We start from the raw sequence: 27,841 nt of genomic DNA on the forward strand, positions 1-27,841 counted from the left end.
ACAATAAGTGAAGTTACTGCTGTTTGCTGGCTGCCTGGATATATGGATCCAGCCGGCCGGCAGTCACGTGATCCATATTCATAAAGAGGCAGGCTCAAGACAAGATTCACTTCCGCCAGAAAACATGCCCTTCATCATCTTGTTCCACCATGGCTGACGAAATCGTACAAGCCGTCGACCCGAAGGGTGATGTTGTGCTCGTTCTCCGCAACCCCAACGCACCCTTCGCAGTCTGGGAAGACACTGGCTGGGTCCCACAGTCCAAGACTGGCGAGGATAAGAGCACGAAAAAGGTGCACCCAGAAGAGCCAGCACTATTATCTCATAACACCAATGTCCACCAAGAATCCGAAACCAAATTACTCCTCTCATCTCGGCACCTGATCTTGGCCTCGCATTACTTCGACAAGAAACTCAATGGAACCTGGAAAGAGGCTACACCTCATCCCACTGACGGACGCTACCACCTGGAGGCTTCAGACTGGGATTCCGATGCGCTGCTCATTTTGATGAACGTCATTCATGGTCGAACGAGGAGTGTTCCCCGCCACGTTGACTGCGAGATGCTAGCCAAGATTGCCGTTCTCGTTGATTATTACAAATGCCACGAAGTCGTTGAGGTCTACTCTTCAATCTGGATTGATGCGCTGAAGAATCAACTCCCTTCCGAATGCACCAGAGACCTCGTGCTATGGCTCCTGATCGCATATGTCTTCCGAGTAGACGACGTCTTCGCGAGTATTACCAAGACAGCAGTTCTGAAGGGCCAGGGCCCAATGCCTACCATGGACCTTCCGATCCCACCGACTGTGATCGGTGAGTAGCATCTGCGTTTCTGCGTAGAATCGTCACTAACTGTGGTAGATTTAATCGACTGGCGTAGACAACATGCGATCGCGTTCATTTTGAACACTCTCGGCGACTTGCTTGTAACCTTACGCAAGAGCCCAGGGGCATACAATGATATGTCCACCTGTATGACTCTGGGTGCTCTGGACAGAGCAATGTACAAAGAGGGACTGCTGGGATTGAGTGAGCCATACCTAGGTCATGGAGTGACTAGCCTCGAGACTACCGTACGCGGCTTCGACTCCACTACTTATGACCCCTATAGAAGCTCGTACCACTATGGTAGTGGCCAACTGTCGAGAATGATCGAGGGTCGGTTGGATTCCAAGTTTGCGAAAAATAAGGAAGGATTCAGTCTCGCTGAGGTTTCAGTGTCCGATGTTTCGCGTCGCTAGGGAAAAGGCAAGAACAATGATGGCGGTAAACTCAATTGGCAGGACTTCCTGTTTTAGAAACATAGCTTTAGGTATTCTTCAGACAGGACACATAGATTCGATCCTGGGTTTCTATCCAATCGCTTCCGATGCTTTGATCAACGGGCCTTCATGAGTCCTCTTGCTGACAAGACACCTGACTACACTCATGGGACACCCTAAACACCTGGGGATACCTTATAGTGAAAGACTCTTAAACTTCCTCACATCTCACGAACTCCCTGCGCGGACAGACACCTCATGGCCGCCACGCCCTTGGGACAACCGAAGCAGCCGGCACGGTGTAACGGAGATGAAGGTTGGCTGAACCCGCGGATCGGGTTGTCCATGCAGACGTCGGTCCGTTTCCAAGAATGGACCCGCCTGTGTCTACTTTTCTTGACTTACCTATAGCCATCATTATTGAGCAGGCTGCAGTCTTGATTGCTTTCCTCAAGAAGTATGTGCAATCAGTACGAAACAGGTCTTAAATGGTGCATTATTGATGAAGATTACATAAAACCGAGATGTCATTTGTTTTGTCTTTATCCTTCGCCTATGTCTCTTCTGGTGGAATCATACCAGCAACTCCGGCGAACAGAGTTGTCCGGAGCCAAGGATCACAAGATCAAAATTTGCAGCTACTGCGGCCATGCGTCCGTCCGGGTCGTTTCCTACACTTGGGCTCTCGCAAGTCATCTCGCATCACACACAGTGACATCGGAGAAAGGCAGCCTGTCATGTAGCAGAAGTAAGTGATGCAAGTTTTATCTGGCCGAGCATGGAAAAACCATGATGCACGCGACTTCTAGGCAAACAGAGACCACTCGAGCTCATCATCGGCATTCCATATACTGCGAAAATTCGCCAGCTTACGACTCCCGGACGCCCCAATGGAGAACGAAGACAACCTTGGTCCCCTTGAAAAGATACTAGCCCGCAATCAGCGGGAGATCGACTCCTTGCCCCGATGGCAGCGGAAAATCTATCACGACGCGGCTGCCCTTGCCTCCGCGCTGATCATCATCAGCGTCTTCGAGTGCTTTTTCTTCCGCAACGTGTTCCTCAGGGCGCTGTTCTTCGCCTGGCAGGGGCAGCGCTTGGAGAGCCGCTGGCTGCTCGGCACCCTCGCCCTGACGCTGTTCGCAGAGCGCGAGGTCGGCACCAAGCTCGGCCTCGCCGCCCTGCAGTCGAGCGCCGATTTCGCCGTCGAGCTGGCACTCATGTTGCTCGTCTTTCCGCTGCACTTCTGGCGGTCGCCAGGCCAGCCGGTACCGGACCCGCGTCACGTTGCCGCCTGGGACGTTCTTTCGTCCGTCGCTTCGCTCGTGGTCGGCGCCCTGGACGACTACCACGGCATGTCCTGGTGGCACAAGCTCGCCCGGGTCAACCCTGCGTTTCTTTGCAGGTCGGCCGGGCCGGTCTCTCTGTACACGACCTGTAGCCACTACGCGACCCTGGTTTTCCTCTTTGGCAGGTTGAACGCCATGTTCCATGAACATCTGAACCAAGTAGAGGACGACGGCGATGAAGCCCCCGAAGCGGAGCTCACAGCCCGCAGAATCTGGACGTACAGAGCCCACTTCCTTTTTTGGGCGCTTCTGGCGCGGTTGTCGGCCATCGTCTCATTTGAGCTGGTCGCCGACGCGTCGGGCTGTCTTCAATGCTGGTACTTCCAGGCAGGCATGAAGTTCCTGGACTGGCTCCCTCTCAACCCCCGTCGCTTGCCGTTCACGGTTTGTGTTTTGGGTGTTCATTATTTGTCCCGATACCGGTTCATCAGCTGGGTGATCGACCTTATGGACATGTTGGTCAATCCGGAAAACCACGAAGATGACGACGAGGATTGGGACGATGAGGATTTAAACGATGCCGATTTGGACCATATCGACTTGGATGATGTCGATTTGGAGCAGGAGGACGATGACGAGTACGGCGATGAGCACGACGAGGACGACGAAGAAGGCGAGGGTCCTGAGGATGATGCAGGTAGCGCAGACAGCGAGGAAACGACGGGCGAAACGGATGACGGCGACGAAGACGAAGACGTGCCCGACTACGTGTACATCCACCAAGACGACCGCGGGTACGTCTTCGAGCTCAAGGACGGCGACAGGTTCGAGCGCGAGGCGACCTACACGTACGACGGCGAGCATGACTACAGGTACCGGTACGTCGACGCGTTCGAGAAGGTCTCGGTCCGCTCGCGCGCCACCGACCGCGGGTGGCGGGTGTCGTACAGGTACGCGCGCAAGGACGCGACGGGGGACGAGGTTCGCGATCTGGTCCATGCCGCCGGCGAACGGGAGGACTATGGCAATGTCTTGGTCAGCTCTGCAGAGAGTTCTGAGAGTCTGGAGCATCGCCGAGGCCAAGGCGAGTAGATAGCTTCGCATCCGGCATGAACGAAGAGGCGAAGAGGCTTGTTCCGAACGTTAAAGACACACTTCATAAAACCCATATATATGTCTATTCCAACCTTTCAGATGCCAAGTATGTCTCGTCAAGGCTTACTGAACCCAGCCATCTTTCAAGGGTAAGAAGTTCATCGTCCAGCTCCTGTCTCCAGCAATGGCACAACCAGTATAGGGAGCATTGGTCCATACCTATCCATACCAACCCCGTCATTTCCGCGTTGCAAAGAAACCCGCAACCTCTCCAGAGAAAAATGAAACGCACAAACCCCTATCAGACACATTGGTGCGTCGCTCCGGAGGCGCTCCGGGCTCCTGCCAAAATCGGCCACGGGCGTCCCCGCACTCGGTCCGACACCCGGGTCCACAGATCCCCGATGTCACCCCGCACCCGTGTTCGGAAGCGGCCCAATCCCGCCGAGTCTGATGTCCGACCCCCAGGCATCCGAAACATAAACGCTAGGCATTCGGCCAAAGCCACCAAGCAACCAGGTACTTAAACCAGGCGCCCGCCCTGTATAAATAAATCCGAGCACGACCACCGACTTTTACAACGTCATCCTTGATTCCTTTTCCGACACCCACCCGGGAGAACTCAACCGACGGAACCGCAACCAAACACGATTTCCAAAGGGAAAAAAATAAAAGCCCACCAATTATGCCGCCCGCACCGCCGTCCCCTCCCCTGTCCTACACCACGGCCCCCGCCGTCCTCCCCTACACCCTCCGCTTCCACCCCTACCGCCCGTCCTCCTCGCCCAACCACACCCACCGCCTCTGCGTCGGCGCCGCCGTTCTCGCCCCGGCCCCGGCCGCCACTCCCAGGATCCTCCTCCTCCGCCGCTCCGCCCGCGAAAAGTCCCTCCCGCACCGCTGGGAGCTCCCCGGCGGCGGCGCCGACGCCCCGGACCGCGACGCCCTCGCCGCCGCCGCCCGCGAGCTGTGGGAGGAGACGGGGCTGCGCGCCGCCCGCTTCGTCGCCCTGGTCGGCTGCTACCAGTGGGAAGGTGCCGGGCCCGGCATCCCCGCGACGGCCGTCCCGGGAGACCAGGCTTGGGGCCTGGCCGGCGGCGGCGTGGGTGTGGGCGTCGTGGAGGCCTCTTCCGCGGCTGCCGCCGCGGAGGGAGCCGACGCGACAGCAGCAGGAGCAGCAGGCCGCGACGCGTGGCGCAAGTACACTTACCTCGTCGAGGTCGAGGCCCCGGCGGGCGAGGAAGGAGCCGCCGCCGCCGAGGTCGTCGTCGACCCCGAGGAGCACGACGCGTTCGTCTGGGCCACGGAGGAGGAGGTGCGCGCGGGCCGGTGCGGTCGCGTCGTCTTCGAGTGGACCTCGGACGCCCAGAGGCTGGACGTGTTGAGGGCTTTCGAGGTCGCGAGCAGGAAGCGTTGAGGGAGCGTATAATTAAGTGTGTGTGTGTGGGGTTGGGTTCCTGGTCTTGTCTGCACGGAATGGATGGAGAGCGATGGAGAGAGGAGTGTGTTCCAAGAATCGCTGATTGCATGCGCGCGCCTAGGAAGGACGCTGCTCTCTATGGACATGATGTATCACTAGATCCCATCGCTTCGGCCTCCAACCCGTCCTTATTTCTTCTTGGATCCGCGTCCGCCACGCCCGCCTTTGCCCTGCTGCTGCCCCTTGGCGCCACCGGCGCCGCCGCTCCCGCCAGACACCATGACCCTGACCTTGCCGACCGGCACGACGTTGATGGACTCCTCAGCCTTGAGGCCCTTGATCAGCTCAACCTCCCGCGGCCACATCTTCTCCGTGTCCTGCGAGCGCTCGTCGAGCGCCCCCTTCCTGGACGAGTCCGACTTCCACCTCTCAAACACCTCCTTGACCGCCTTGCCCTTCTTGACCGCGCCCGGCTGCAGCTTGGCCTTGTACTTGAACTTGCCCATGGCGTTCCACGGCGCGCACACGGGGATCGCCTCGAGGATCTCGTCGCCGGGCAGCGGCGTGCCGACGAGCGAGTCGAGAAGCGTCATCTTGCCCATCTCATCCGAGTCGAGCACCTCGACACCCTCCTCGTTCATGAGGCGGCGGATCTCCTCGTGCTCGGCCGTCTCCTTTTGCTGCCGTTCGTGTTGCGCCCGCCGCCGTTCCTTCTGGAAGGCGAGCTGAGCCTCTCGCTCCGCCTTGCTTTTCGCCTCCGCTTCCGCTCGGTTCTTGCCGCGGGCGGAGCCGTACAGCATCTCCGCCGCCTCCCTGTCCTCTTCGTCTTGGTCTTTGTACTTGGCGGCGATCTTCTTGGCCTTGCCCTTCTGACCTCGCTTGGCCGGTCGCTGCTTCTCCTTTGCTGTATCGCTGGCCTTGGAGCTTGGCGCCGCGCCGCTGGGCTCTGCTGGCGTCGATGTCTGCCCCGTGGCTGCCTGGTCGCTGTCCTCATCTTCCTTCTCTTCTGCTTCCTCTCCCTCGGCTGGCTCGTCCTCCTCGTTGGCAGAGTTCTCGTTTGTCTGTTTCTCTTCAAGGTTGAGCTTGTCCATTTCCTCGGCAGGGGACTCTCCGGAGGTAAGATGCTCTTCCGAATCATTTTGCTCGTCCGCCCCAACGTTCTGAAGGGGGTTTCCTCGAGGCTTCTCGTCTTCGTCGTTTTCCGAGCCAATGTCCGACGCGTCGTCCGAGTCTTCATCCCTGGCCTCGGCAGCATCCGCCGCAGACTCCCCGGGTTCCTTGTCGGTAGCCGAAACCTGAAGGCCAGCGCCGTCGTACAGCCTGTGCTTCACATGCCTGGCCTTGCTCTCCTCGCTGATCTTGAACATGATTCCGATGCCGAGAAGCAGCTGGGCCGGAGGCAGAAAGTTCTTCTGGCCGCGGACCATGAAGCTTCCCGTGGGAAGATACTCTCCTGTAGGCGCGGACTTGGAAACCTGGTCGGCGTTCACCCACCAGGCGCCCATGCCGGCCTTGGAGTCCCAGGCGCTCGAGCTGCACACAGCCAGGGTCCCAGCCTGAGCGAGCGTCGAAGGTGGGATCGGCGCATCGGGGGTGCTCGGGCTGTTCTTGATGATGACAGTCGCGGCACCGTGCATGTCGGCATGGACATAGACATCTCCCTTGCGGAGGTAGCGCTTGTACAGCATCTCGTTTTGCTGCGCATCCTTGCCGCCCAGCACCAGGTACCCGTCGGACGAGACGAACCAGATGAACTTCTCGAACCAGATCTGCTTACGGATAGGCTGCAGAACGGCCTTCTCCGTCTTCAGACCCTTCTTCAGTTCCGCCTGGATCTTCTGCTCGGCGTTCTTCAGCGCTATCACGGACTGCTGGACTGTCTTTTCCGCCTTCTTCGCGGCGCTCCGTTTCTGCTCGTGGTATTCTCTCGAGTTCGCCCAAGGCGACAAGGCGATGTTGACGTCGACCTCCAGCCGCTTGTCCGATTTCTGCTTATTGCTGTTGCCGTTGTCCTCGTCCTCGCTGTCAGAGGCGTCCGAGTCCGTCTCGTAGTTGGATTCATCGTCTTCGATATCTTCCTCCTCGCCCAGCAACAGAGTGATTGTGTTCTCGGCCAGGTTCAGCGGCAGCTTGATGATCTCCGCAACTGGGTTGTGGCGCTTCTGCTCGCGCTCGATGAGCTTGCTGATGTCGACCCAGTCCATGCCCTGCTGGAGGAGACCGTTCATGGCGTCCATTGCCTCCTGGACGCGCTCCACATTTGCCTCGATGGCTGTCGCCTTTTGAACGTTGATGGATTGTGCCCCGCGAAGACCTTCTATCCGCTTCTCCTGGTCGGATCGGGCGGCATCAAGCTTCCTCCGCGCAGCTGCTTCTCGTTCCGTCAGTTTTGACTCAAGCTTTTGACCCTCTAGAGACGAGAAGAACTCGTCCACGGTCTTGTTGTAGCCGTCGAACTCGAGAACCTTAACCGTGGGGTCGTCGGCAAACTTCTTGGGCAAGAAGGGGTGGAAGTCGTCGTAGAGGAGATCCGACCTCTTTGTTTCCTCTCCCTCGGCTGTTGGCGCGGCGTCTGACGCGGCGTCGGCCTTTGATCGGTACTTTGCAAAGATGTAGCCCTTGGATGTCGCCGAGCTGGTCGCGTCCTCCACGATGCTTCGTGCCCGAGTCAAGGCCTTCAACAGCGCATCCAACAATGAGTCGTCCTCGAGAATCTCGGCGGGCTTCGTCTTGCCGTCGAAACCGGTGATCTGGAACGAATGGTCCACCAAGATCGGGGGAAGCTCGGTGATTGTCGTCGCTAGGCTGCGCCTCAGTTCGTCGCCTGGCTTCACCTTGATTTTCTTGCCTGCCGTCGCAGTTGCCGCGCTCTTCTTGACAGACGATTCTAGCGCAGCCCTCACTCTCTCCTTGGTCAAGTCCGGAACGCCGTTGTAGTTTTGTCGGTTATCGAGGGAGTATTTCAGTCCCACTCTCTGAGGTTCCTGTCCTTCGCCTTCGGGAACATTTCGCAATAGTGTGAGAATCCTGAGATCGGTATCGGTCAAGATGACGTTTCCGCTCTGCAACGAGGCAAGGTCATTAACGTGTCCCGGCGACTCCGGCACGGGTAATGGGTACTTACAGCAAAAAACTCGAGGAAGAGTCGGTACTGGCCGTCGCTGAACTGAAACTCCAAAATCCTATCGGTTCCGATCTGTTTGACTGACGTCAGACGTCTCGTCTTCAGATACTTGCGCAGTCGTGCGACGAAGCCGGAGGGCGCCGCGGCCGTGGTACGCGTGAAGTCTGTGAGATGGCATCGGAAGCCAGAGTCGATGATGAGCTGCTTCTTGTTGTCGGGTTTCGCAAACTTGAACAGCAGGATCTTGGACGAGAGGTCGTAGACGTTGGCCAGTCGCAAGGTGGTGAGGCTCTCTTGGAGCTCGTGGGCGATGACCTTGACGTCAATGGAGGAGAATCGCTGCTTCATTGCTTCTCTGGCGACTTTATTGAGCTGTGTACAGTAGGCTATGTGTGTGGCAGTTATGCGCCGGGTGTCTCGTGGCGGCTTTCGTAATGGGAATGAATCAGCTGAGGGGCACAGAATCTGTGATGCGAATGAATAATGGCGGGGCACTCGTGGCTGAAGAGCTTTGGAAATATGGGTGCGCCACGATGACGTCACGTGCGCGGTTCTCTGCTGTTGAACTTGTCTTTGTCACCTCAGCAAGATGTTGATGGGAAGCGAATATATTTCAACTATAGGATGAGTGTGTCGAGATGAGAGACTTACGAAAGTTTATACCCCTAAAATGGCTGAATTGGATGACAGACAAATATTACAATGCTGGCTCAACGCTGATTCCTGGGCCTTCGGTAATGACGCATCACCGAATTGGTAACGCCACATTTCGAGCTCCATCAAAGACCTTCGATTTCACTCTTGGTAGTGAGCTTCAAACGCCACCTCCAAGACTGACAGCTCACAAGTCAAAGAAAAAGAGAAATAAGGACTCGGGCCGGGCCTGCCCGTTTGGCTCTTTAAGACGCCATACTACGGATAGTCGAGTAAAGACACCAACCGACTGATCCAATCCTGTCGGCATACCTGTTCCATCAACCACGTATACAAGGAATTAGGTCTACGGTTCTCAAAAGTTTGCATTAAATCAAAGCCAAAATGCATATAATTGTCTTCAACAGTCTTCAGAGCCAACTGCGATGTTGAGTTAAGTGGCAAGCATCTTGATGGACAGGCGAGCTGTCAAAACCAGTCTATTGTTGTATTCCGTGCGATGGCACCGAACGACGGCTCATTTCCTTCAAGTCTAGGACGATTCGTCTATCGCCATGTTATCTCACTGGTCAGCAGACCTCAATCCCTTTCAGCTGGCCCATTATATGGCCACTGAAGTTTCAACATGGAGTTCTTTCAAATTGGAATGAGTGGTTTCGGCGGTCGCTCAGAGAGACCTCCACCATCGCTCGTATTGACTCTAGTGGATTGCGAGGGCCCAGGGGAAACGGAAACCGATAGTTGATGACTAGGCAAGGCTTTGCGCTTGCGGGTGTCAATAGTCGACCTGGCATATCCGAATGTACACCAGCCGTTTCAAATTGCAATACAACGGGTCCCTAATTTTTCTTTTTTGCTTGTTCGAGTCCGAAACAAGCCTCTCCGCAAATTGCCATTTGTGCACATCGTGTTCGTTGAGCCGACAACAGCAAGCAGCGGCGCGGCAACAAAACTGAGGGCCAGGGAAGCTTTCATGTGATCCGTCAGCACAACACAACCAAATCCTCATCCTTTCCGCGATATTGCCGGCGACGAAAAGACGCTTTCCTTATGCGGTTAGAGCAAGAGCCAGGGTCCTGTCGTTGTCACGGCAACGAGGGCCTCTCTCCAGGGGAGCTCCATGCCTGGCCGGTTCGCCTGGTTTGGTGCCATTGAAAGGCATCGAAAGAAAGCAAGACTCAATCGGGAGTTCGGGACAACTCAGGGCTGGGAGGCTGGCGGTTATCAACAACTCCAGCCTCCTTCGTACCAGGTTCTTTTCGAGCGAGGGCAAATCTGGGTCGGAGACGTTGCTCCATGACTCTGGATGGATCCATTGATGGACGGATATGGTTTGACAAGGACCCCATCCGGGCGCTGCGGGCGGGATCCGCCAGGCACCCAAGTCAGGGTAAGGTGGGCAAGATAGGTAGGTAGGGTACTTTGTCTTGGCCACGTCGCTGGTCCCCCCCAATGGTTACTGGGAAAAGAAGCAAGATGGCAGCCAGCCCAGCCAGCCTCGTTTTGCATGTGCGACCGTAAACTTGCATGAGTTGTGCGGCGGTTGCAGACGGACAGTCCAATGGAGGGATTCCACGATGTAAATGACCCATTGTTCGATGCCCGTATAGGTGCGAGAAGCGGTCAATTGGTGGTTCTCGCCCGGGCCTCAGCAGCAGGCGCCTGGTCGGGAAAGCGATGGGAGCTGAAGGGTGGTTGGGGAAACCCCAAGACTGGCCAATTGGGTGTCGGGGCTGTTACGACCAGGTTATCCGGACCATGCAGACAGTCGATAGCGGGCATTTGGGCCGTGGGCGAAACGAAGATCGTCGTACCCAGCCACCCCAGGTCGTGTTTGTTGGTTGCGACGGACGGGTTGACAAGTCAAGTCGGCAAATGTGACGGACGGGGTCTGCGACACGTAATCACAGAAGATATTCGTAAGGTCGCAATGCGATTAGTCGGTTCAGACAAGTTTCAGTAGGTAAGCAATCCACGACAGCCGTCAGCGGTGCAGCAAGAGACACCAACCAGCACCAGTCCGTGGCGGTTTCGCTAGTGTCTGTTCTTTGCCTCGTGGTCGAGGTGCCAGTCAAAAGGGAAGACAAGCGACAGTGGGTTAATTGGCGGAAGCTAGAGCTTATGGCGCGTCCGTCACGACATCTGACTGGACGAGGCCGTGAGACAGGAAATTGGTCCTCTTCCGTTCGTTGGGCGTTAAGGGCATGGCCGGGCCAGCCCGACGACGGTCGATGGAAGGTTCTCAGCTTCTCATGGACCGCAATAGGTGCAATCTTGGATGGAGGGAAGAACCCAGAACAAGGCAGAGCGAAGGTCAGGCTGATGGTCGGTCGGTCGGTTGGTCTATCAGAGTTCTCAAAAGCCGTGGTCAAGCTGTGCTGAACGGCCCACTGTCGGAACCTGCACAATCGGGGGTGGACTTGGAAAGTTGGAGGTGGGATGGGGTGGGATGGCTAGCTAGCCGGCCTTGCCCGGTGCGCCGCGATGTGCCTAAAATAGTGTGTACCCGAGGTGCGTGCGCGAGCTCTGTTCACTATTCGTACCTGCCTGTACCTTGGTTTAGTGTCTGCTACCCACAACAAAAAAAAAGCTCTAGGGCAGCCCGTCGTTGCGCCTCCCGCCAACCTGACAGCTATGCTGCACGCGTCGAGAGATAGCCAGGTTCACTGCGACTGACTTGGCTAGCTGAATCTTGAGGTAAAGACAAACCATTGGGTCAATTGGCGACGTATCTCTGTTGTTAAGCTGTCAATTGGTGTCGCCGCTAGGCGCTGTGCTGTGTCCTAGGTATGTGTATGTGTGTGTATTCGAGGTTGGAGGGCAGGAAGAAATGGAAAAAGACAGAGGTACGTACCGCCAATGCTCACGCTCATATTCTGACAGGCCCCACCCCAGATAGACAGTTCAGTCCAGTCAGGCAAGAAGTGCATAGGTAGTACTCCGTACGATGTATTACTCGTACCTTCCCAGGTTACATCAAGAGGGGGGACGGACGGAAAGAAGCTACCACATACATCGCACTATACCTGCCACGCCAGAGGAAAAAGAAAAAAAAACCACCAAAAAAGATGCCTGGCTTGACAAACCTGCGGAGACCTCAGATGCAAGGCCTCCACATTTCCATCCCGCAGTCCAAGGTTTTTCTCTCTCCCACAGTTGGATTAGCATCAAAGCTTGGATGGAGCTTGGAGTTGCGTTCCTTGCCAACCCATGTCCAATCTCCACCCTCGCCTCTCAATCCCCAGACCAATCCTGTTCAGGACGGAATAAACAATGCAACATCCATCCACAGCTGCTCGAACCACAATGTAAACATTCCCACCCAACACACGCTCGCTTCGGTAGCTTTCTCTAACCCAGTTTGTTTTCACAGGTACGATACCCACTTACTAGTCCAGTACTCTCGGATTCCATACCCTCTCGCTCGCACAATCAGTCCTTCGCATCACCCCACCGAGACAAGACAAGCCAGACCCTCCCCCATCTCATCTCGATATCTCACGCCAAAAACAAGACGAGACAGTCCAAGTCCCTGACGGCCTCGGCATCCACCCACTCGCAGCCGTCCATCCATCCATCCATCCATCCGCCTATCCCACTTCTAGTCCCACATCCACGCAGAAACTCCAGACACACAGCATTCACCCAGTCCAGCCCAGTCCTTTGCCCTGGCAACCCTGGCTATCCTCGTCTTGCTGCATATCACTTCTGCTCACCTGCTTCTGGCCTACTGCTCCGTCCAACCATCGGTGCTCTCCTCCCCAGCCCCCCCGTCTTCAAAACCCAATCCGCATCGCACATCTTGACCGACCCTCTTCTCCCTCCTTCTTCCCTCCTCCCCCATCCATCTTCAAAGCTTCAAACCGCCTTTTCTGCCCATCTCGCAATCCCCTCTTTCCTCCAAAATCCAAAAGAGAAGAGAAAAGCACAAGAAGCGCGCGTCACTTGAACGACCGGCTTCTTCCACCTTTCCCTTCCCCTTTGTTTTTTTAGGAAAACAAAGCAAGAGGATACTCTTCTTTGCCTTCCTCACTCCGGGAACGCTTAGAAGATTCTCCTCTCTGCGCCCCTAGGCCGCCAATCTGGATTTTGAAGCCCGCATCCCCGTCCCCTTCAGCGTCTTTCCCTCCACCTACAAGGAGAGTGAGACACAAACCCAGACCCAGACCGTCACTCAGACTCACGAGCAGCTTGAGATCAAGCTCCCCGAGAAGAAGCCTCAAAAGCCCGGACGGGAAGGTCAATACTCTTCCTTCACTGCCACCGCCGCCGAACAGCACCTTCCTCCTCGGAAAGAACAGCGCTTCAGCGAAGAAGAGGTCCGTATCGAAGAACATTACCACCGTCCCGGTGTCCACCACGAGTCCCACCACTACCGTGAGGAGTACCGGTATGTCGAGCTCTTTTTCCTCTTGTGTCTTCTGTCCCTCTCTATCTCTCTCTCTCTCTCTCTCGGCCTCTGTCTGCCCCATCATTTATTTCTTGTCTCTTCCCTCTGGGGGTGGCCGGGAATCATCAGATGCTTTTGTGTGTCCTCTCCCCCGTCAGCCGTGTGCTGCTTGCCCTTCGATGGGCAGCAATGGCGGCTACGGTATTGGCACGGCATCCATCGATTCGTCCAGCCAGCCCCCCAACCCCCTCCCCATGCAGCCCCAAAACAAACAACACACACCTACACGCGTCACCGCCTTCTCCTCCTCACCCCATCCTCCGCCTCCCCTTGGCAACCTGTCTGTCTCTCACACCTCGCTTCTTCCCTCCCCCCCTCCCCTACCCCCCGGCCTCGGGACCGCCTCAGCTCACGCCCCCCGGTCTTTCACCAAATTTCCCTCCTTGTCCTTTACGAGCCGCCAGTCATGGACCCTGGACGTCTCCTCCCCCGGCACCCTAGTCCCTAGTTGGCCAAGTAACCGCATGCCACATCAAATATGTCCCCCGGAACGAAAAGGCTTCCCCTTCGAGCTCCCCCATCATCAAAACATCGACTGACCTCTCTCTTCTTTTCTTCCTGTCCAGCCCTGCCCCTCCTCCCGTCCAGCACGTTACTCAAGAGTTCCACGACACTCATATCCACAACGACACTCGTGTTGAGGTTGACACCCGCCGCCACGAGCACCTGGTAAACCCGATTGATAAGATCGAACGCCAGTACCGCCAACGCTTCCAGCCTACCTACCACCGTGAGGAAGTCACCGTTGAGCACTTTCCTGCCCCCTCTCACCACTCGGGTCACTCTCACCACTCTCACCACTCTCACGTCGACGAGCTCACCGTCGACTCCCACTCTGAGCGCCCCCGCCCTCAGTACCAGGAAACCGTAAAGGTTACCGAAGAGACCGTCGAGACCGCTCACGTCTCCCGCCCCCAACACAAGTCCAAGATGGGTTACTACGACGAAGAGGGTAAGCTTTCATCCCTCCCCCCCGAGTACTCACTCCTCCCCCAGTGCAGTGCTTTGCTTTGGCTCGTTTTGTGTTTCGGTTGCGCAGTTCGCTCCCCCATTTCACGTGGACCGAGACTGAAAGGTGTTCGCACCACCAGGCCACTATCATTCTTTCCGCCAAGGCCTGCACAAGCTGGCTGACAAGATTGCTCATCATCATCATCATAAAGGCCCTGATCGCTACGAGGTTGCTGAGATGCGCTCCTCCGTCTCCCGCCGCTCCCCTTCTCCGGCCCCCGCCGCCGCCGGCGGTCCCCCCCTCCTCCCCAACACCGTCACCATCCCCTGCCACCACATCCGCCTCGGCGACTTCTTGATGCTCCAGGGCCGCCCCTGCCAGGTCATCAAGATCTCCACCTCGGCTGCCACCGGCCAGTACCGCTACCTCGGTGTCGACCTCTTCACCAAGCAGCTCCACGAGGAGTCCTCCTTCATCGCCAACCCCGCCCCCAGCGTCGTCGTCCAGACCATGCTCGGCCCTATCTTCAAGCAGTACCGCGTCCTCGATGTCTCTGACGGCCAAGTCACCGCCATGACCGAGACCGGTGACGTCAAGCAGGGCCTGCCCGTCATTGACCAGTCCAACCTCTGGACCCGCCTCACCAATGCCTTCGAGTCCGGCCGCGGCAGCGTTCGCGCCCTTGTCCTTCAAGACAGCGGCCGCGAGCTCGTCGTCGACGTCAAGGTCGTCCACGGCTCTCGTCTGTAAACGCGCATCGTGTTACGTCTGGGTATCTAGCTTATATGTCATGTACGAATTACAGATGATCAAGGGGTAATGGAGAATTTGAAGATGACTTTTTTTATGGACAAAAAAACATGCCGGATACAGGATCCTCGGAGTCTTTCGCGTAGATATATAGCTCTGTATATGATCCATCATCCATTTGCTGGTGCCACTATCGCTGCTCGTGTGTCTCTTGAACTCGTAATCTTGTGCAATGGCTAACCATGATTATAAGCAACATCCAAGGTTTTGATGCCGTCTTTCGGAACGACCGCTGACACGAGGTGCAACCTAGACCCGTGCCATATATGTCTGACGACATAACGGAACACATGATAGACGGGTGGCCCTTTTGTGTCAACGGCCAACACGGAATGCATAGAACTGACTACTTGCAATCCCTCCCATTCTCGATGACAGTTGTGCAGTTATGTTGTATAGAGCATGAGGCTACTACTACATGGGGGGAGTGTCAGCTATTGCAATAAGGGACGGTGTTATTCTAGCAAGAGTCGTTTGCTCCCTGCCTACTACATACATCATCCCCCGCCGGCCGCTCACATTTGCGGGCAACACCTCTCCAGCGGCACCACGACCTCCTTGTACACCACCTCTGCGAGTCGCAGGTCGCCGCGGTCGTCGTCCCGGCCAAAGTCGAAGCAGATGCACTTGCGGATCGCCTCGGACAGCGCCCCGCCGAGCTCTCTGCCAAAGTGCTCCTTGAGCGACTCCTCCGCCCTGCACACCCACAGGAACGCGCCGCAGAACCTCGTGCTCTCGTTCGGCTGGCCGTCATCGTCGAGCGACTCGGCCCAGGACGCCTGCTGCTCGAGCGTCTGGCCGTGAAAGAGCTCGAGGAGCACGACGCCGAGGAGGAGCAGAGAAGCCTTGGCGTCCCACACCCGGCCGCTGTCTGTGGAGTCGGACGGCGACGACGAGCATATTTCGCGCGAGGTCCGCGAGAAGTAGGGCCCCAGTCGCTGCGGCATCTTGCCGCCCGACTCGCAGCAGACGAGGAAAACATCGTCCTTGGACGGCTGCACCGGTATCCACGACGACGTGGCCAGGCAGAGAAGGGTGAGAGCGAAGCTGAGGCCGACGGAGAGACGGCTGTGTCTCACCTTGGTGGTCTGGAGGAAATGGTCGATAGATTGCGTAGTCGCCGCCTTGAGGGTGCTCTGGTCCAATGGCTCGGGTTCCAGTATCACCCGCCGGCCCTCGTCGAACGACAGCGTGTTGCGTTTGTCACCGTGGGGAGTGTCGGCGCCCATGACGAAGTCGCAGAGGCTCTTGACCTCTCTGTTCCGACCTTCGTCTGTCTGGGCCGAAGATGGCGGGGTTTCTGCGTCGACGAATCGTACCGCCGTCGACGAGCCGCTACTTCGAGAACGCGATAACCCGTTTCTGGACCAGGGTCAACCTCAATCATGAGGGGGAAAGGGAGAATGCGCGTTGAACTTACTTCTTTGGGGGTTCTTTTAGACTCGCGCCACTCGTGAGTGTGGTGGTACTGGTTGACAAGCTAGACGTACTGAGACTGGAGAGCGACGCTGGCTCGGTCGAGGTCTTGAGTCCCTGGGTGCTGTCGGCACTTTTCCGATGTTGAAGCTTTCTCAACTTGTTCGCCGCGCTCTTGAGTATGGACTTCTGCGGCGCCTTGCGTGCCTGTCCCGATATCGACAAAGATGTGAGCGCCAGAGCGGAGATACTGTTTTCGCTTGCTGCGCTCGAGGCCGACTTGAGATGGCTCTTGACAAGCATCTGACTCTTCAGTTCAATGGCCGCGTCAATCTTGATGGTTGGTGCAGCCGGCGCGGGGTCGAGGGCTACCATACAATTGACGGTTGTAACTGTCTCAACTTGCAGTCGTAGTTGCTTGGGATTAGCTTTAGCTTCGAACAGGACATTGAAGTACCCGCGTTCGGCCGCCCGAGGCGGCTTTTGAATCGCTGGGTGAGTCGTGATGCCGACTGTGTGCGCAGCCGAGCAGCAGCATTTCCAACAGCGCGCCAGGCATTCGTAGAATGTGACGGCCTGGTTATGCAGGTCGCGGAAAGGTATCGTCGGCTTCGCAGCAGGGGGTCTGGTCACTGTTGAAGCTCTGTCGAAGAATTGGTGCAGGTCGTCGTTGATATCCGTGATACGCTTCAGAAGGCGGTCCTTTTCGCTGCTGAAGCTCGTCTGCAAACGATACAGCTCGCTTTCGAGATTGGTAGAATCCATGTAGTATACCTGTGCACTCGGTCAGTTTTGGGGACTGAATCATGGATTAGTTGTCAGGCAAAGGCTGCAATGCAACACAGTCTCTTGCCTTGCCAATGGGAAGCAGGTTCTGCAGCCCTTCGATTGCCGTGTTGAGCTCCGAAAGATTCCACATGAACCATGGGAACTTGTTCTGTGGCAGGCAGTGCCGCAACTCCTCTTGGATGTGCGGTTCATGCCAAAGGGTCGACCTCGGGTTCCTCAGCAGGCCGTCATACTCTCCGTCCGTGATGTCTAAGGGATCAAGCAAGCGCTCCAGGACTTGTATGTAGGCAATCTCCTGGGTGGCTATCGTCGAGACAAAGTTCTCAAAAGACGTCTCAAACTGCCACCATGATTTTGTCTTTTTGAATACCGTTCCGAGATCCTTGGCTGTGTCACAGAGGATGGGAAACGCCCCGAGGACGACGCCGGCGATCTCGAAGCCCGACATGCTGTCTCCCCAGACCAGAATTATGACAAGCACCTGGGAATCAGCGATGAAGTGGTAGAAACGGCTGCGACTGCGAATTTCACGACTGTCAGCGGGGTGATCAGGCTCGGCGACTACGAGGTTGGTGACGGGCTGAGCCACCACCTATCCTATCCGGCTGCATGAGCTGACCTATTCCATTGGCCCAAGTGGCTACAGGCTGGGGCAGGCGAGAGGAGGGGTCGTTCCTGATTAGGTAGTACTACGTATTTACGTAGCCTCGACCGTATCCGATTGCTCCTTCTTGGATCACTCAATCTATTCCCATGCACAATCTTCTCTCTCGCTTTATGATCTGTTCCCTCAGCTCATCTCAGGTATTACCGAGAAACTCTAGCAAGCGCGGTCTGCAATGGACAACCGAGATGGCAATGAGCCTTTGGCTCCCCCCCTTTTGACGATATCTTCACTTGCTCATAGCTGCCGCACCGCTTTTGCCAAACTGTGTCAAGACCTCCTCCTCCCATCAAACGAGTACCATGGCTTGGAACCCGAGGCAACTGACCAGGCTGGCCGCTTCAACGTATGGGCCTTGAACATTGGCGCCCTGCAGAGGCCGCAGTCTTCAAGCTCGCTTGACTCGAGACTGAAGAAAGCCGAGCGTATGAAAAACAACGTGGTCTCGGGTCTTCAACGTTTGGAGGTTGCTCTTAAGAGAGGTTAGATCTTGACCCTATCGGCATGCGTTTATTTCCAATGCTAACCAGCTTTCTCCAGCTAACGAGATCGCGCTGGGAAACATACCTAACAGGACAACCAGCCCAGCCACTGCTGAAGAAATCATCAAGTACTCGGTGGGAACCGTGGTTGGAAGCATTGATGAAAGGGATCGCGGCTTCACCACGGAAATCAACGAATTATTCAGCAACATCCAATCATGCATCACGTATCTGTTTACTCTCTCTACACTGCTTCGTCGAAGTCACCCTCGCGGACGCACATCGCAGCAGGGGCCCCAAAGCTCGCAATCGGATCCCGGGCCCTTGGTCACCAATGCAAAGGACAAGTTTCCGAAACTCAAGCAGTATCCCTGGTTAGCAGAGAGAATAGGGCAACGGACTGCTCGCCAAATGGACTATATTCGATATCGACAGAGCCATCGTACGAAGCTGGCTCGTGTTGACGCCGCCCCCATACAAGACGTGCTTGCTGAAAGAGCTACGACAAAGGCGACTTCTTTCCATGACACCATTGCTGCACCCGACAGTATCAAACAACCTGCTTCGGGTTCTTCTCGAGAGGAAAGTATATACACTGTGGCCACGTCCTTCGCCCAAACAGCCGTTGGGGAGACTCACTCGGGCCGAATTATCCCACAGCTGACGGATATGTGGCTGGACGGACGGCAGCTCGGTTACGGCGAACCCGTGGAATGCCCTTATTGTCGCACAATTCAAACCATCAAGGATCGATACCATTGGAAGTGGGTCTCTCGAACCTCTTGTGACCGACCAAAGGGGCGGAGGCTGAAGCTAACCCTATGTTTAGACACCACGTATATCGCGATCTCCAGACCTACGTTTGCTCGTTCGAGCATTGTTCAGAGGGGCCATTCCAGACTTCCCATGAATGGTTTCAGCACGAAATCGACAAACACAGACGGCAGTGGAAATGCGTCTTGTGTCATGCAAGGTGCAATTCCGCCTCGGCCCTAGAATCTCATTTCGACTCTCGGCACCCATCGGTCGCATCTGCCACGCAGAGGAAGGTGATGCTGAAGGCTTGCGAAAAGCCCCTCAACCACTTCGACACAGACTCGTGTCCGCTCTGCGATAACTGGCTCCCGTCATCAGAGACTGGTGGGAACTCTAACAAATTTCGCTCTCATCTAGCCAAACACTACCAAGACCTCGCCTGCGAAGCGATACCTTTGGCTATTGAAGGCCTCGAGATTAAAGCTGCCGACGACACCGATGATGATTCCGCACCCAGCGACGACGATGACCATAGCACGACGGGTGATGACGTGAATGGCGCGCAAACAAAACTAGTTGGCAGATACATCACAGAAGACAAGATGTGGAGGTGTGTTCAGAGAGAAGTCGGCGGGGACCGTCCCTGTCCTGCTACATATCATGTCCGCAACCATTTATTTAAGCATTTTCACGAAGATCATCAACAGCTCGATCTTGATTTGTTATTGTATACTGTATGTGGTTCATGTGGCCGAATACGCGGTGAAGACCGCTGTGGCTGTGGCGACGCAATCGGTAATGATGGAGAGTGGGCTATTGCATACAAACCAGGTTCTCATACCCAATCCAGAAGTTACCTGGAAATTCGCCTAGAGGCCCATAAGGAAGCTGAAGCATATCAAAGGTTGATAGCAGAAGCTGAGGCGCATCTGAGGGCAGAAGCGATGAGTTCTTCTAGTGACGGGAAAAGTCCTTCGCTAGTCAGTCGTGATGACGAGCATTGGATAGAGATAGCCCACGACGGACACACGGAACCATCGGGGTCTGGCAACTTGGCCTCTTCAGAACCACAAGGGCAGCCGTCCTCTAGCGTCAAGCCTGCACCGGTCGTTATTGAAGGCTCCGACGAGGATGAGACCAAACCAGTTCGCAGCGAATACGTCAGGAGAGGCGAGACCCGAATCCCAGCCCATATGATCGACAAGAGAGCTCTCATCGACCTAGGATATTCCTGCAGGATTAGAGTGCGAACCCCATTACTACGTCCTCATTAGAATTGCACTAATTTTATGGCGCAGGCTAACACTGCTATCGTCAACAATCATGGAAAGAGTCTTGACCACGATAGCCTTGACAAGCTGCTGAAGCTCAGTGAGGAATACAAGCAAAGTAAGCATTTATGTTGTCCGGCTATTGTGTGACTCATTCTGACTCTCACCAGGTGAGCCCGAGGTTGCCGCCACTAGCACATCGGCCAATTTCACCATCGAAGAAGCTTCCGAATTCAATCCTATGAATCAGGACTATGAAGACGCCATCGAACCCCCAGGCTCCTCCTCACCAGCCTCGGCCCGCTCTCGTTCGCCGGCCCCAGCGCTTCAAGTGCTCTCCAGCTCTGAGGATTCAGACGAGAAATGGGATGATGATACGGAGGCCGAACTCATTCGCAGGCGACAGGAGAGGTTGCGCATGCGGAAGCTCCGCGGAGGCATTGGCATGCGCACCATCTCGGAGCATAGTGAATCCGACCACGAAGACGGGACAGCTGTAGATCCTGACACCGTCGGCACTAGCAGCCGTAGACTTCGGCGACGAGTCGGAGACCGGCTTGGTTTCCGTTTCCAAGACCTGCCTCCCGAGGGCGCGGAAACGGAGAGCGAGCTCGACCTACCATGGCCATGGGAACGCAGTGACCCCGACGAAGACTTGATGCCTTCCACCCCTGAGAAGACCCACACCATTCCTCTACCAGCGAGCGGTTCCATGCGAGCGTCTCCATCGTCCGATACTAACGGCGAAGATAGTGTGACTCGGCCCCAGGCGCAGATGGGCAACCCGATGCAGCGCCAGATGGCCGGTGGTCAAAACATGAACACGCAGGCAATGAACAACAACAATGCGATTACGAACCAGGTCAAAATCCAAGGACAAGCGATGTACAACAAGCATATTGAAAATCTCGCGGCAAAATGGGGCGGTGCTGTAGAGAACATCCCGCCGGAGCAGATGGAGGCCAAAAACCAGATCCTAAGCGTCCTTGCGCAGCGGAGGGCTCACCAGGTGGTGCAACAGCAGCAGCTCCGTTGGAGTACCCGAGAGGTTGATCTGCCTCGGGACGAGTTGCCTACGCCGCCCGTGCCACCTTCTCAGACCGAACACGCCGAGACTTTGATGAACGCCGCCGCATACATGCAAGGGTCCCGCAAAGCTAGTTCTGCTCACCCAGGTTCAGAAAGACGGTAAAATCAGCATCGGCCAGCTGGGGCACCTTGGCGATTGCTTCGCCGGGTTTCATTCCCGAGCTCATCCGGGTACTCCTGCACTGAATTCAATCAGTAGGTGACATGACAACTCGACCGACGTGGTGCCGGGGTTCACAGATCCTGCCTCGGACAAGTCTTTCAGACGACTGGAGTCAATCCCATCGTCCTGGTTTGTCAAGTCCTACTTTTATAGCGGCCGACCACATGCAAACCCGGTGCAGATGTTCATTCCTACCTTCTACGGGCAGTGAGTCTACGACACGAATCGGCTCGGCTTCGGTGCCACCGGTCGGCGCCGTTGTGGGTCCAGAGCTTCGGAACCCTCAACGGGGTTCTCGTCTATTGTGTGAACAACGGCACGTTCGATACCGCTCAAGCGTGTTCAAATTAGCCCGTGTTTTTATCAATATGCCTGCAGCCGGATATTTGGAAAGTATTTCGCAGACACGCAATCCCAACTAACCCTACACGCCAGCATTTGCCCTGTCGTCGGGTGAGCAGGCAAAGTCGGCCATGGCGAAATTGCCGGCTACTAAACAAGACAGAAAGGATGCGAGGAATGCGTGGTTAACCGACTAGCGGAACCAAGCCGTTGATCAACGGCTTGGTTTGTCATCTTGGATCCCCCTCCCCCCATCATTGCGTGCTCCGTCCCGTCCCATCTTCCGCAACCGGCACACACGCACGCACGCATAACCGGCCCGGCGCCCTCGGTGCCACTCGGCCTGCATCATGTGAGGATCCTTTGAGACCCATCTTCGAGCTCCTCGGGGGACCTTGATGGTTTCCTGTATCGCGTGCGTGGCTCTCTCTCCAATCCGATTGTAGCGATCCCTGTTCACTTGTCCTCCCCCCTCCAAACCCTCTCGAATGCCCTTCGCTGTATGGCCAGATCCCCCACTACTCCCCCGCCCGCCCCCGGACTTCGACCTCCCAACTCCAACTGATAAGAGAGACAACGCAAGTGGCCGGCACCCCCACTAACCCTTCTTGGGGAAAGCTTGACCTTCCCGACCTTTGCTGGCAAAAGGCAACGCAGCCTAGGTTTCTTCTGCATTTGTTATCGGCATTGGTATCAGGCGGAGCGGTTACCGAAGGATGGGCAGAGACAGACAAGGAACGAGGGGGAGGGGGGGTGGTCCGGATCTGGGAGGAGGTTACGACTCGCGTGTAACCTGTTTCTTGGATGCCACGACTTCAACACATGTCACTTGAAACAACTCCCGAGCTAAAGCTGACCTGCTCTTCCCCTCTTCTCTGTCTCTCTATCTTCCTCTCTCGAATCTGCACTGCTTGGTCGTCAATTGCATGATCGTGTGTCTTGCCTCACAGCCTGTCAGAGACTCTCACGCAACACCGTTATATTCCCCATCGTTCGGTTCGACGACGGCAACGACCTCGACTTATAGCTCCGCGTATCGCTTCGAGCCAAGTGAACCAATATACAAAAAAGCAACACCCGCCTGCAAAGACACAAAAGATGGGCTCCCAGCCGTCCAAGCCCGCCACCGACGCGGCCAACGAAAAGGCCCTCATCGAGCGCCTCCGCCGCTTCCAGATGGCCGCCGACGGAGACGACGGCGCCTCCTCCATCGACGCCGGAGGCGACCCCGGCAGCGAGAGCAACGAGAAGGGCGACGTCAGGCTCACCCGCGAGCCTGAGGGCCTCCCCGTGCACCTGACGCAGTCCTGGCAGTCGCGCTTCCTCCAAGACCCCAAGAACAAGTAGGCCCTCCTCCCCGTTAGCTGTGCGAAAAGAGCATCTAGACCGGGCCACGCTACAAAGACTGACACAACGTGCAAAAAGGCTCGCCCTCACGGCCCTCAGCACGGCCGACCCCCGCGCCGTGCTGGCGTCGACGCCCGCGAAGCTCGCCGACCCGCACGTCTTCAACACGCGGATCCCGTTCGAGGGCGCGCCCATCACGAACCAGCGCTCGTCCGGACGGTGCTGGCTCTTCGCATCGACCAACGTCTTCCGCGTCGCCCTCATGCGGCGCTACAACCTTGACGCCTTCGAGCTCTCCCAGTCCTACCTCTTCTTCTGGGACAAGCTCGAGAAGGCAAACTACTTCCTCGAGCAGGTCATCGACACGGCCGGCGAGGACCTCGACGGCCGCCTCGTCCAGGCCCTGCTCGGCGACATCGTCAGCGACGGGGGTCAGTGGGACATGGTGTATAACCTCGTCCAGAAGTACGGCCTCGTCCCGCAGGCGCTGTACCCGGACTCGTGGAACGCCATGAACTCGGGCGTGCTCAACACCATCGTCAAGACCAAGCTGCGCGAGTACGCCCTCGCCCTCCGCCGCCAGGTCCGCTCCGGCTCCGCCACGGCCCAGACGCTGTCCTCGGCCAAGGACAAGATGATGCGCGAGATCCTCTCCATCCTCACCATCGCCCTCGGCCCGCCGCCCGGCCCGCGCGACGAGTTCACGTGGACGTACCTCGACAAGAACGGCAAGCCGCACGAGCTCCGTACCACGCCCGCCGCCTTCGCCCGCGACATCTACTCGCCCGAGCTGCGCGTCACGTCCTCCGTCATCGACTCCATGGTCTCCCTCGTCCACGACCCGCGCCACGAGCCGCTGACGCTCCTCACCGTCGACCGCCTCGGCAACGTCGTCGGCGGCCGCGGCGTGACCTACGTCAACGTCGACATGGCCACCCTCAAGGCCGCCTGCGTCGCCATGATCAAGGCCGGCCTGCCCGTCTTCTTCGGCTCCGACGTCGGCAAGTTCAGCTCCACCGCCGCCGGCGTCATGGACCTCGACATCATCGACTACGAGCTCGGCTTCGGCGTCTCCCTGCTCGGCATGGACAAGGCGAGCCGCCTGCGCACGGGGGAGAGCGCCATGACGCACGCCATGGTGCTGACGGCCGTCCACCTCGACGCCGACGGCCGCAGCGTCAGGTGGAGGGTCCAGAACAGCTGGGGAGAGACCGCCGGCGACAAGGGCTGGTTCGTCATGACCGACGCCTGGATGGACGAGTTCGTCTACCAGGCCGTCGTCGACCCGCGCTTCCTGAGCAAGGAGGTCCGCGCCGTCATCGGCACCGAGCCGACCGTGTTGCCGCTGTGGGATCCCATGGGCAGTTTGGCGTAGAATTCCCTCTCCACCGTCTCGTCTCTTGACACGGGGGAGTGGGTGTAGGCGGATGTTCGTCACTTGGAGAAGGGCGTTGCAAGCCCCCAGTCGTTACGATACGACCGATGATGATGACGACTCTCGGGATTCGGCTTATAGCAGGGTAGCGTTTTCAATCTACTAGTTTCAACCGTTATTCACATGACAAAAGGTTTTCTCACGGCCGTTGTTTCTGAAAGATTAGCCTCAGGACAGTCCAGCATCGGCTGGTCATCAAGAACAACCCTTTGGTCCGGCGCTATCGACAGCCTTTACCCAACTCGGGCCGGACCGGCCTCAGACTGTGTGGCCAGGTGAAGCGGACGACGTGGAACCGCCGCCAACGCATCGGCCAAGGGTGTCCCATCAACTCCGGCCAAGCATGTTGAACCGGCCGTTCACCTAAACGCTATTTCTGGACGGAGACAGTCCTATGGTGGCCGGATGCGTTTCCCCGGCCCGCCGACCACGATCCCCGGGTTTGCCGCCTCAACGGATCCCGTCTGCAACGACCCTGCATCTCTCACCTGGATATGTTTCGCACTCCCCTCAACTCAGGGTCCACTGAGCTTTTTGTTATCTAGGTTTTTTTTACCCCTTTTTTTGGCTTGTGATAGTTCTCCCGGCCCGTGAAGCAAAACTAATCTTCGATGTGCCGAAAGGTTCTTTCGGGCTTGGATGAGCGGGCTTATTAGCCTCCCTGGTGAAGTCAAAGTGAGGCGAGGGGGACGACTCATGGCGGAATCCGGTGTGCCGGTACAGTTTGGCCGGCATACGTGGCAGTTTCGGTACGCGGTCGGTTGTCATTGATTCCGGTCTGGACTATAAGTGCTTACGAAGCTCAACGTCTTTGTGCGAGAACAAGGGGGGCCCTTCATGTCTCTTGTTTTCCAACAACAGCCGTGTGGGATGAGAAGGAGAGCCAAGGCTCGAGACCAGGACTGCATGTTTTTGGTCTTCCCGAGGCTGAGCTGGACCGGCCCGCGGAGCTAGGTTCGATGTGATTGCGGCGGCACATGCAAGGCCCTGTACACTGTTCAGAGCGAGGCCTGGTCTGCCACGCCTTTATTAACTCGCGCTGGATGGTTTCATGAAACCAGGAATGCATGAGTTGTGGGCGTCCCTGGCTTATTAATCGGTCAGTCGCACTGCTGTTTTGCTTCTGAAAGACATCGGCAACCTCAGTTCAGATGGCACTGCAGTTTGTCCTTGGCACTATGGCAACCCACGTGGGAAGACGACCAGTCCAGGCCTCAAAGTATCGGCGGCCACAGCTCAACCGAGACTACCTAGGTGGCTTGACGCATCCTGTTAGCACAGAGAAAAAAGCATGCCGGCGTATCAAGCATGCGCACGTATCGCCTCAGGGCCCGCTATCAACCGTCGATCTGGGTGAAACGTCAAGAGATCGAGATGCGAGCACCGCGACTTCCAATTTTTCACAAAATCGCCAGTCAAACAATGATGCCCTAGGGGGGGGGGATTACTCGTGGGCCTGCAGCGCGAGAAACATGGAGTGGGCGGCCAGCGAAAGGGGCTTCTGGATGGATGTGCCCGACCGAGCGGGCGAGAACCCAACGACATCCCTAAGTTCCTTGAGGGTTGTCAAGGCCGGGGGGTCCTCGTCTTGGGCTTCTACGGCATGGGCTTTCGATAGAATGGCCCCCCTCGCCCTCGGGTCCGTCCCAGCCCAACTGCCAACATTGTCGGACGGAGATATGGCTCGAGTGGAATTAGGCGTCCCGAAGAGTTGCGAGAGATGCGCTGCTGGTGGATGAAAATTTTCCAGCTGGCCATCTTAGGAGCTGTAGGCTAGGCGAAACAAAGCATTGGGGAGATCATTGCTCACGGCCATGTCTCTCGGCAGGGCTGTTTGGCGAATCCTTTCAGACGGGATGGTCCTTGTCGGGGTAAAAAACGACGGGCCATCACATGGCTACCATATACATCGGGTGGTTTGCGCGGATGGATAGACAGCCATTCCTTGTATTAAGTTATCGCATGTCACATTGCACACACACACAGCTGAGGCGTCCTGGGGGACGTTACACTAGTTGCTCTTTGCATGTCCTGTAATGTCGAGAGAAATAGCGCAAATTACCGGGCGATTAAGAGGAGGGGAGTTGTGGCGGTGAGCAGGGCAACGGAGATTTCTCAAGTCGCATCGCATGTTTGGGGCTCAAAGATCAGCCCCAACGACCCCACGCGGCAGTTGCGTGCGGATTAAGGTGGAGGAAGAGTCAAAGAAAGGGTTTCGAGTCACGGCGGACAGATGCAAGGCAACACTTGTTTGGCCGGGTGTTTGCACAGTGGCTTAGCCTACAGATGCAGAAACCTCGGGGATGCGTCTCACAGAAAGGCAACATGCTGCAGGCGCAATGGAAAGGGACAGCAAAGTCCTTAGTCCGAGGCGGAACCCCTGGTGATGGTAGTAGTGATGGCAGTGTACAAGAGCGTTGGGCGTGATACGGTGGTCTGTAGGAGTGCGGGCGGGGCTGTCTCGTCCTCAATTGTTGCTCTTCAACATGGGCCTGAAAATTGCATGGGATAATTGCCGTCGATGGGCGTGCCATGACATTCCGGTTCAGATCAAGAAAAGGACGCCGCGGAGAGGGTTTCAGAAATGCTTTTCGGTGCGTCCCACAGTTGGGCGTGGTAGGGCTACCGTGCCGGCGGGGAGGGACAGTCAGGCCAGGGCAGGGAGCGGGCAGGCGTAGCAGGCTTGAAGCCGAAGATGGACGAGGCAGCGGTTGGGTCGAAATGGGGCATGGAGTTTGGTGGTGCCGACGGCCGCGGGATCGATGTGCAAAGTTGCAATGGAGCCCAACAGACCAGGATGTCGAGTGATGAGAGACAAGCCCACATACAGCAGCAAATCCACTCAGACATGGAGATGGTTTAGGTTAAAATCGGGGTGGCGGCTCGGTGGTGGGGTTTAGAAAATGGTTGACACTGGATGCATCGATGTCCGCGACAGGAGGGGATCGTGGCCGTTTGGGTTCGGCGAATTGCAGGACAGGCAGAGAATAGGACAATAATGCCTCCAGGCGGCCAATGGACTCGGCTG

At 56.7% G+C, this 27,841-nt stretch overlaps 8 protein-coding genes across 8 annotated transcripts; 6 read left to right on the forward strand and 2 right to left on the reverse strand.

The window, feature by feature from the left end:
• Positions 1–149: 149 nt before the first annotated feature.
• Positions 150–1,244, forward strand: GLRG_02632 (uncharacterized protein; the record flags this gene model as incomplete). Its single annotated transcript, XM_008092641.1, has 2 exons — positions 150–816; positions 865–1,244. 2 exons carry the CDS (start codon positions 150–152, stop codon positions 1,242–1,244), a joined length of 1,047 nt encoding a protein of 348 aa, XP_008090832.1.
• Positions 1,245–2,155: 911 nt separating this feature from the next.
• On the forward strand, positions 2,156–3,646 carry GLRG_02633 (uncharacterized protein; the record flags this gene model as incomplete). Its single annotated transcript, XM_008092642.1, has 1 exon — positions 2,156–3,646. The coding sequence occupies one exon, from the start codon at positions 2,156–2,158 to the stop codon at positions 3,644–3,646; it is 1,491 nt and encodes a 496-aa protein (XP_008090833.1).
• A 688-nt stretch (positions 3,647–4,334) lies between these two features.
• On the forward strand, positions 4,335–5,066 carry GLRG_02634 (NUDIX domain-containing protein; the record flags this gene model as incomplete). Its single annotated transcript, XM_008092643.1, has 1 exon — positions 4,335–5,066. One exon carries the CDS (start codon positions 4,335–4,337, stop codon positions 5,064–5,066), a length of 732 nt encoding a protein of 243 aa, XP_008090834.1.
• A 191-nt stretch (positions 5,067–5,257) lies between these two features.
• GLRG_02635 (uncharacterized protein) lies at positions 5,258–8,541 on the reverse strand (the record flags this gene model as incomplete). Its single annotated transcript, XM_008092644.1, has 2 exons — positions 5,258–8,131; positions 8,194–8,541. The coding sequence occupies 2 exons, from the start codon at positions 8,539–8,541 to the stop codon at positions 5,258–5,260; spliced, it is 3,222 nt and encodes a 1,073-aa protein (XP_008090835.1).
• Positions 8,542–14,227: 5,686 nt separating this feature from the next.
• GLRG_02636 (uncharacterized protein) lies at positions 14,228–14,999 on the forward strand (the record flags this gene model as incomplete). The annotated part of the gene is made up of 2 exons (XM_008092645.1): positions 14,228–14,249; positions 14,461–14,999. 2 exons carry the CDS (start codon positions 14,228–14,230, stop codon positions 14,997–14,999), a joined length of 561 nt encoding a protein of 186 aa, XP_008090836.1.
• Positions 15,000–15,574: 575 nt separating this feature from the next.
• On the reverse strand, positions 15,575–17,712 carry GLRG_02637 (uncharacterized protein; the record flags this gene model as incomplete). Its single annotated transcript, XM_008092646.1, has 3 exons — positions 15,575–16,421; positions 16,480–17,249; positions 17,317–17,712. 3 exons carry the CDS (start codon positions 17,710–17,712, stop codon positions 15,575–15,577), a joined length of 2,013 nt encoding a protein of 670 aa, XP_008090837.1.
• A 391-nt stretch (positions 17,713–18,103) lies between these two features.
• GLRG_02638 (uncharacterized protein) lies at positions 18,104–21,629 on the forward strand (the record flags this gene model as incomplete). Its single annotated transcript, XM_008092647.1, has 6 exons — positions 18,104–18,410; positions 18,469–19,174; positions 19,240–19,709; positions 20,232–20,410; positions 20,465–20,555; positions 20,608–21,629. The coding sequence occupies 6 exons, from the start codon at positions 18,104–18,106 to the stop codon at positions 21,627–21,629; spliced, it is 2,775 nt and encodes a 924-aa protein (XP_008090838.1).
• Positions 21,630–23,129: 1,500 nt separating this feature from the next.
• On the forward strand, positions 23,130–24,753 carry GLRG_02639 (peptidase C1-like family protein; the record flags this gene model as incomplete). Its single annotated transcript, XM_008092648.1, has 2 exons — positions 23,130–23,374; positions 23,457–24,753. 2 exons carry the CDS (start codon positions 23,130–23,132, stop codon positions 24,751–24,753), a joined length of 1,542 nt encoding a protein of 513 aa, XP_008090839.1.
• Positions 24,754–27,841: the final 3,088 nt, after the last annotated feature.

This window comes from Colletotrichum graminicola (genome assembly GCF_000149035.1).
Source record: "Colletotrichum graminicola M1.001 genomic scaffold supercont1.5, whole genome shotgun sequence".
Lineage (NCBI taxonomy): Eukaryota > Fungi > Ascomycota > Sordariomycetes > Glomerellales > Glomerellaceae > Colletotrichum > Colletotrichum graminicola.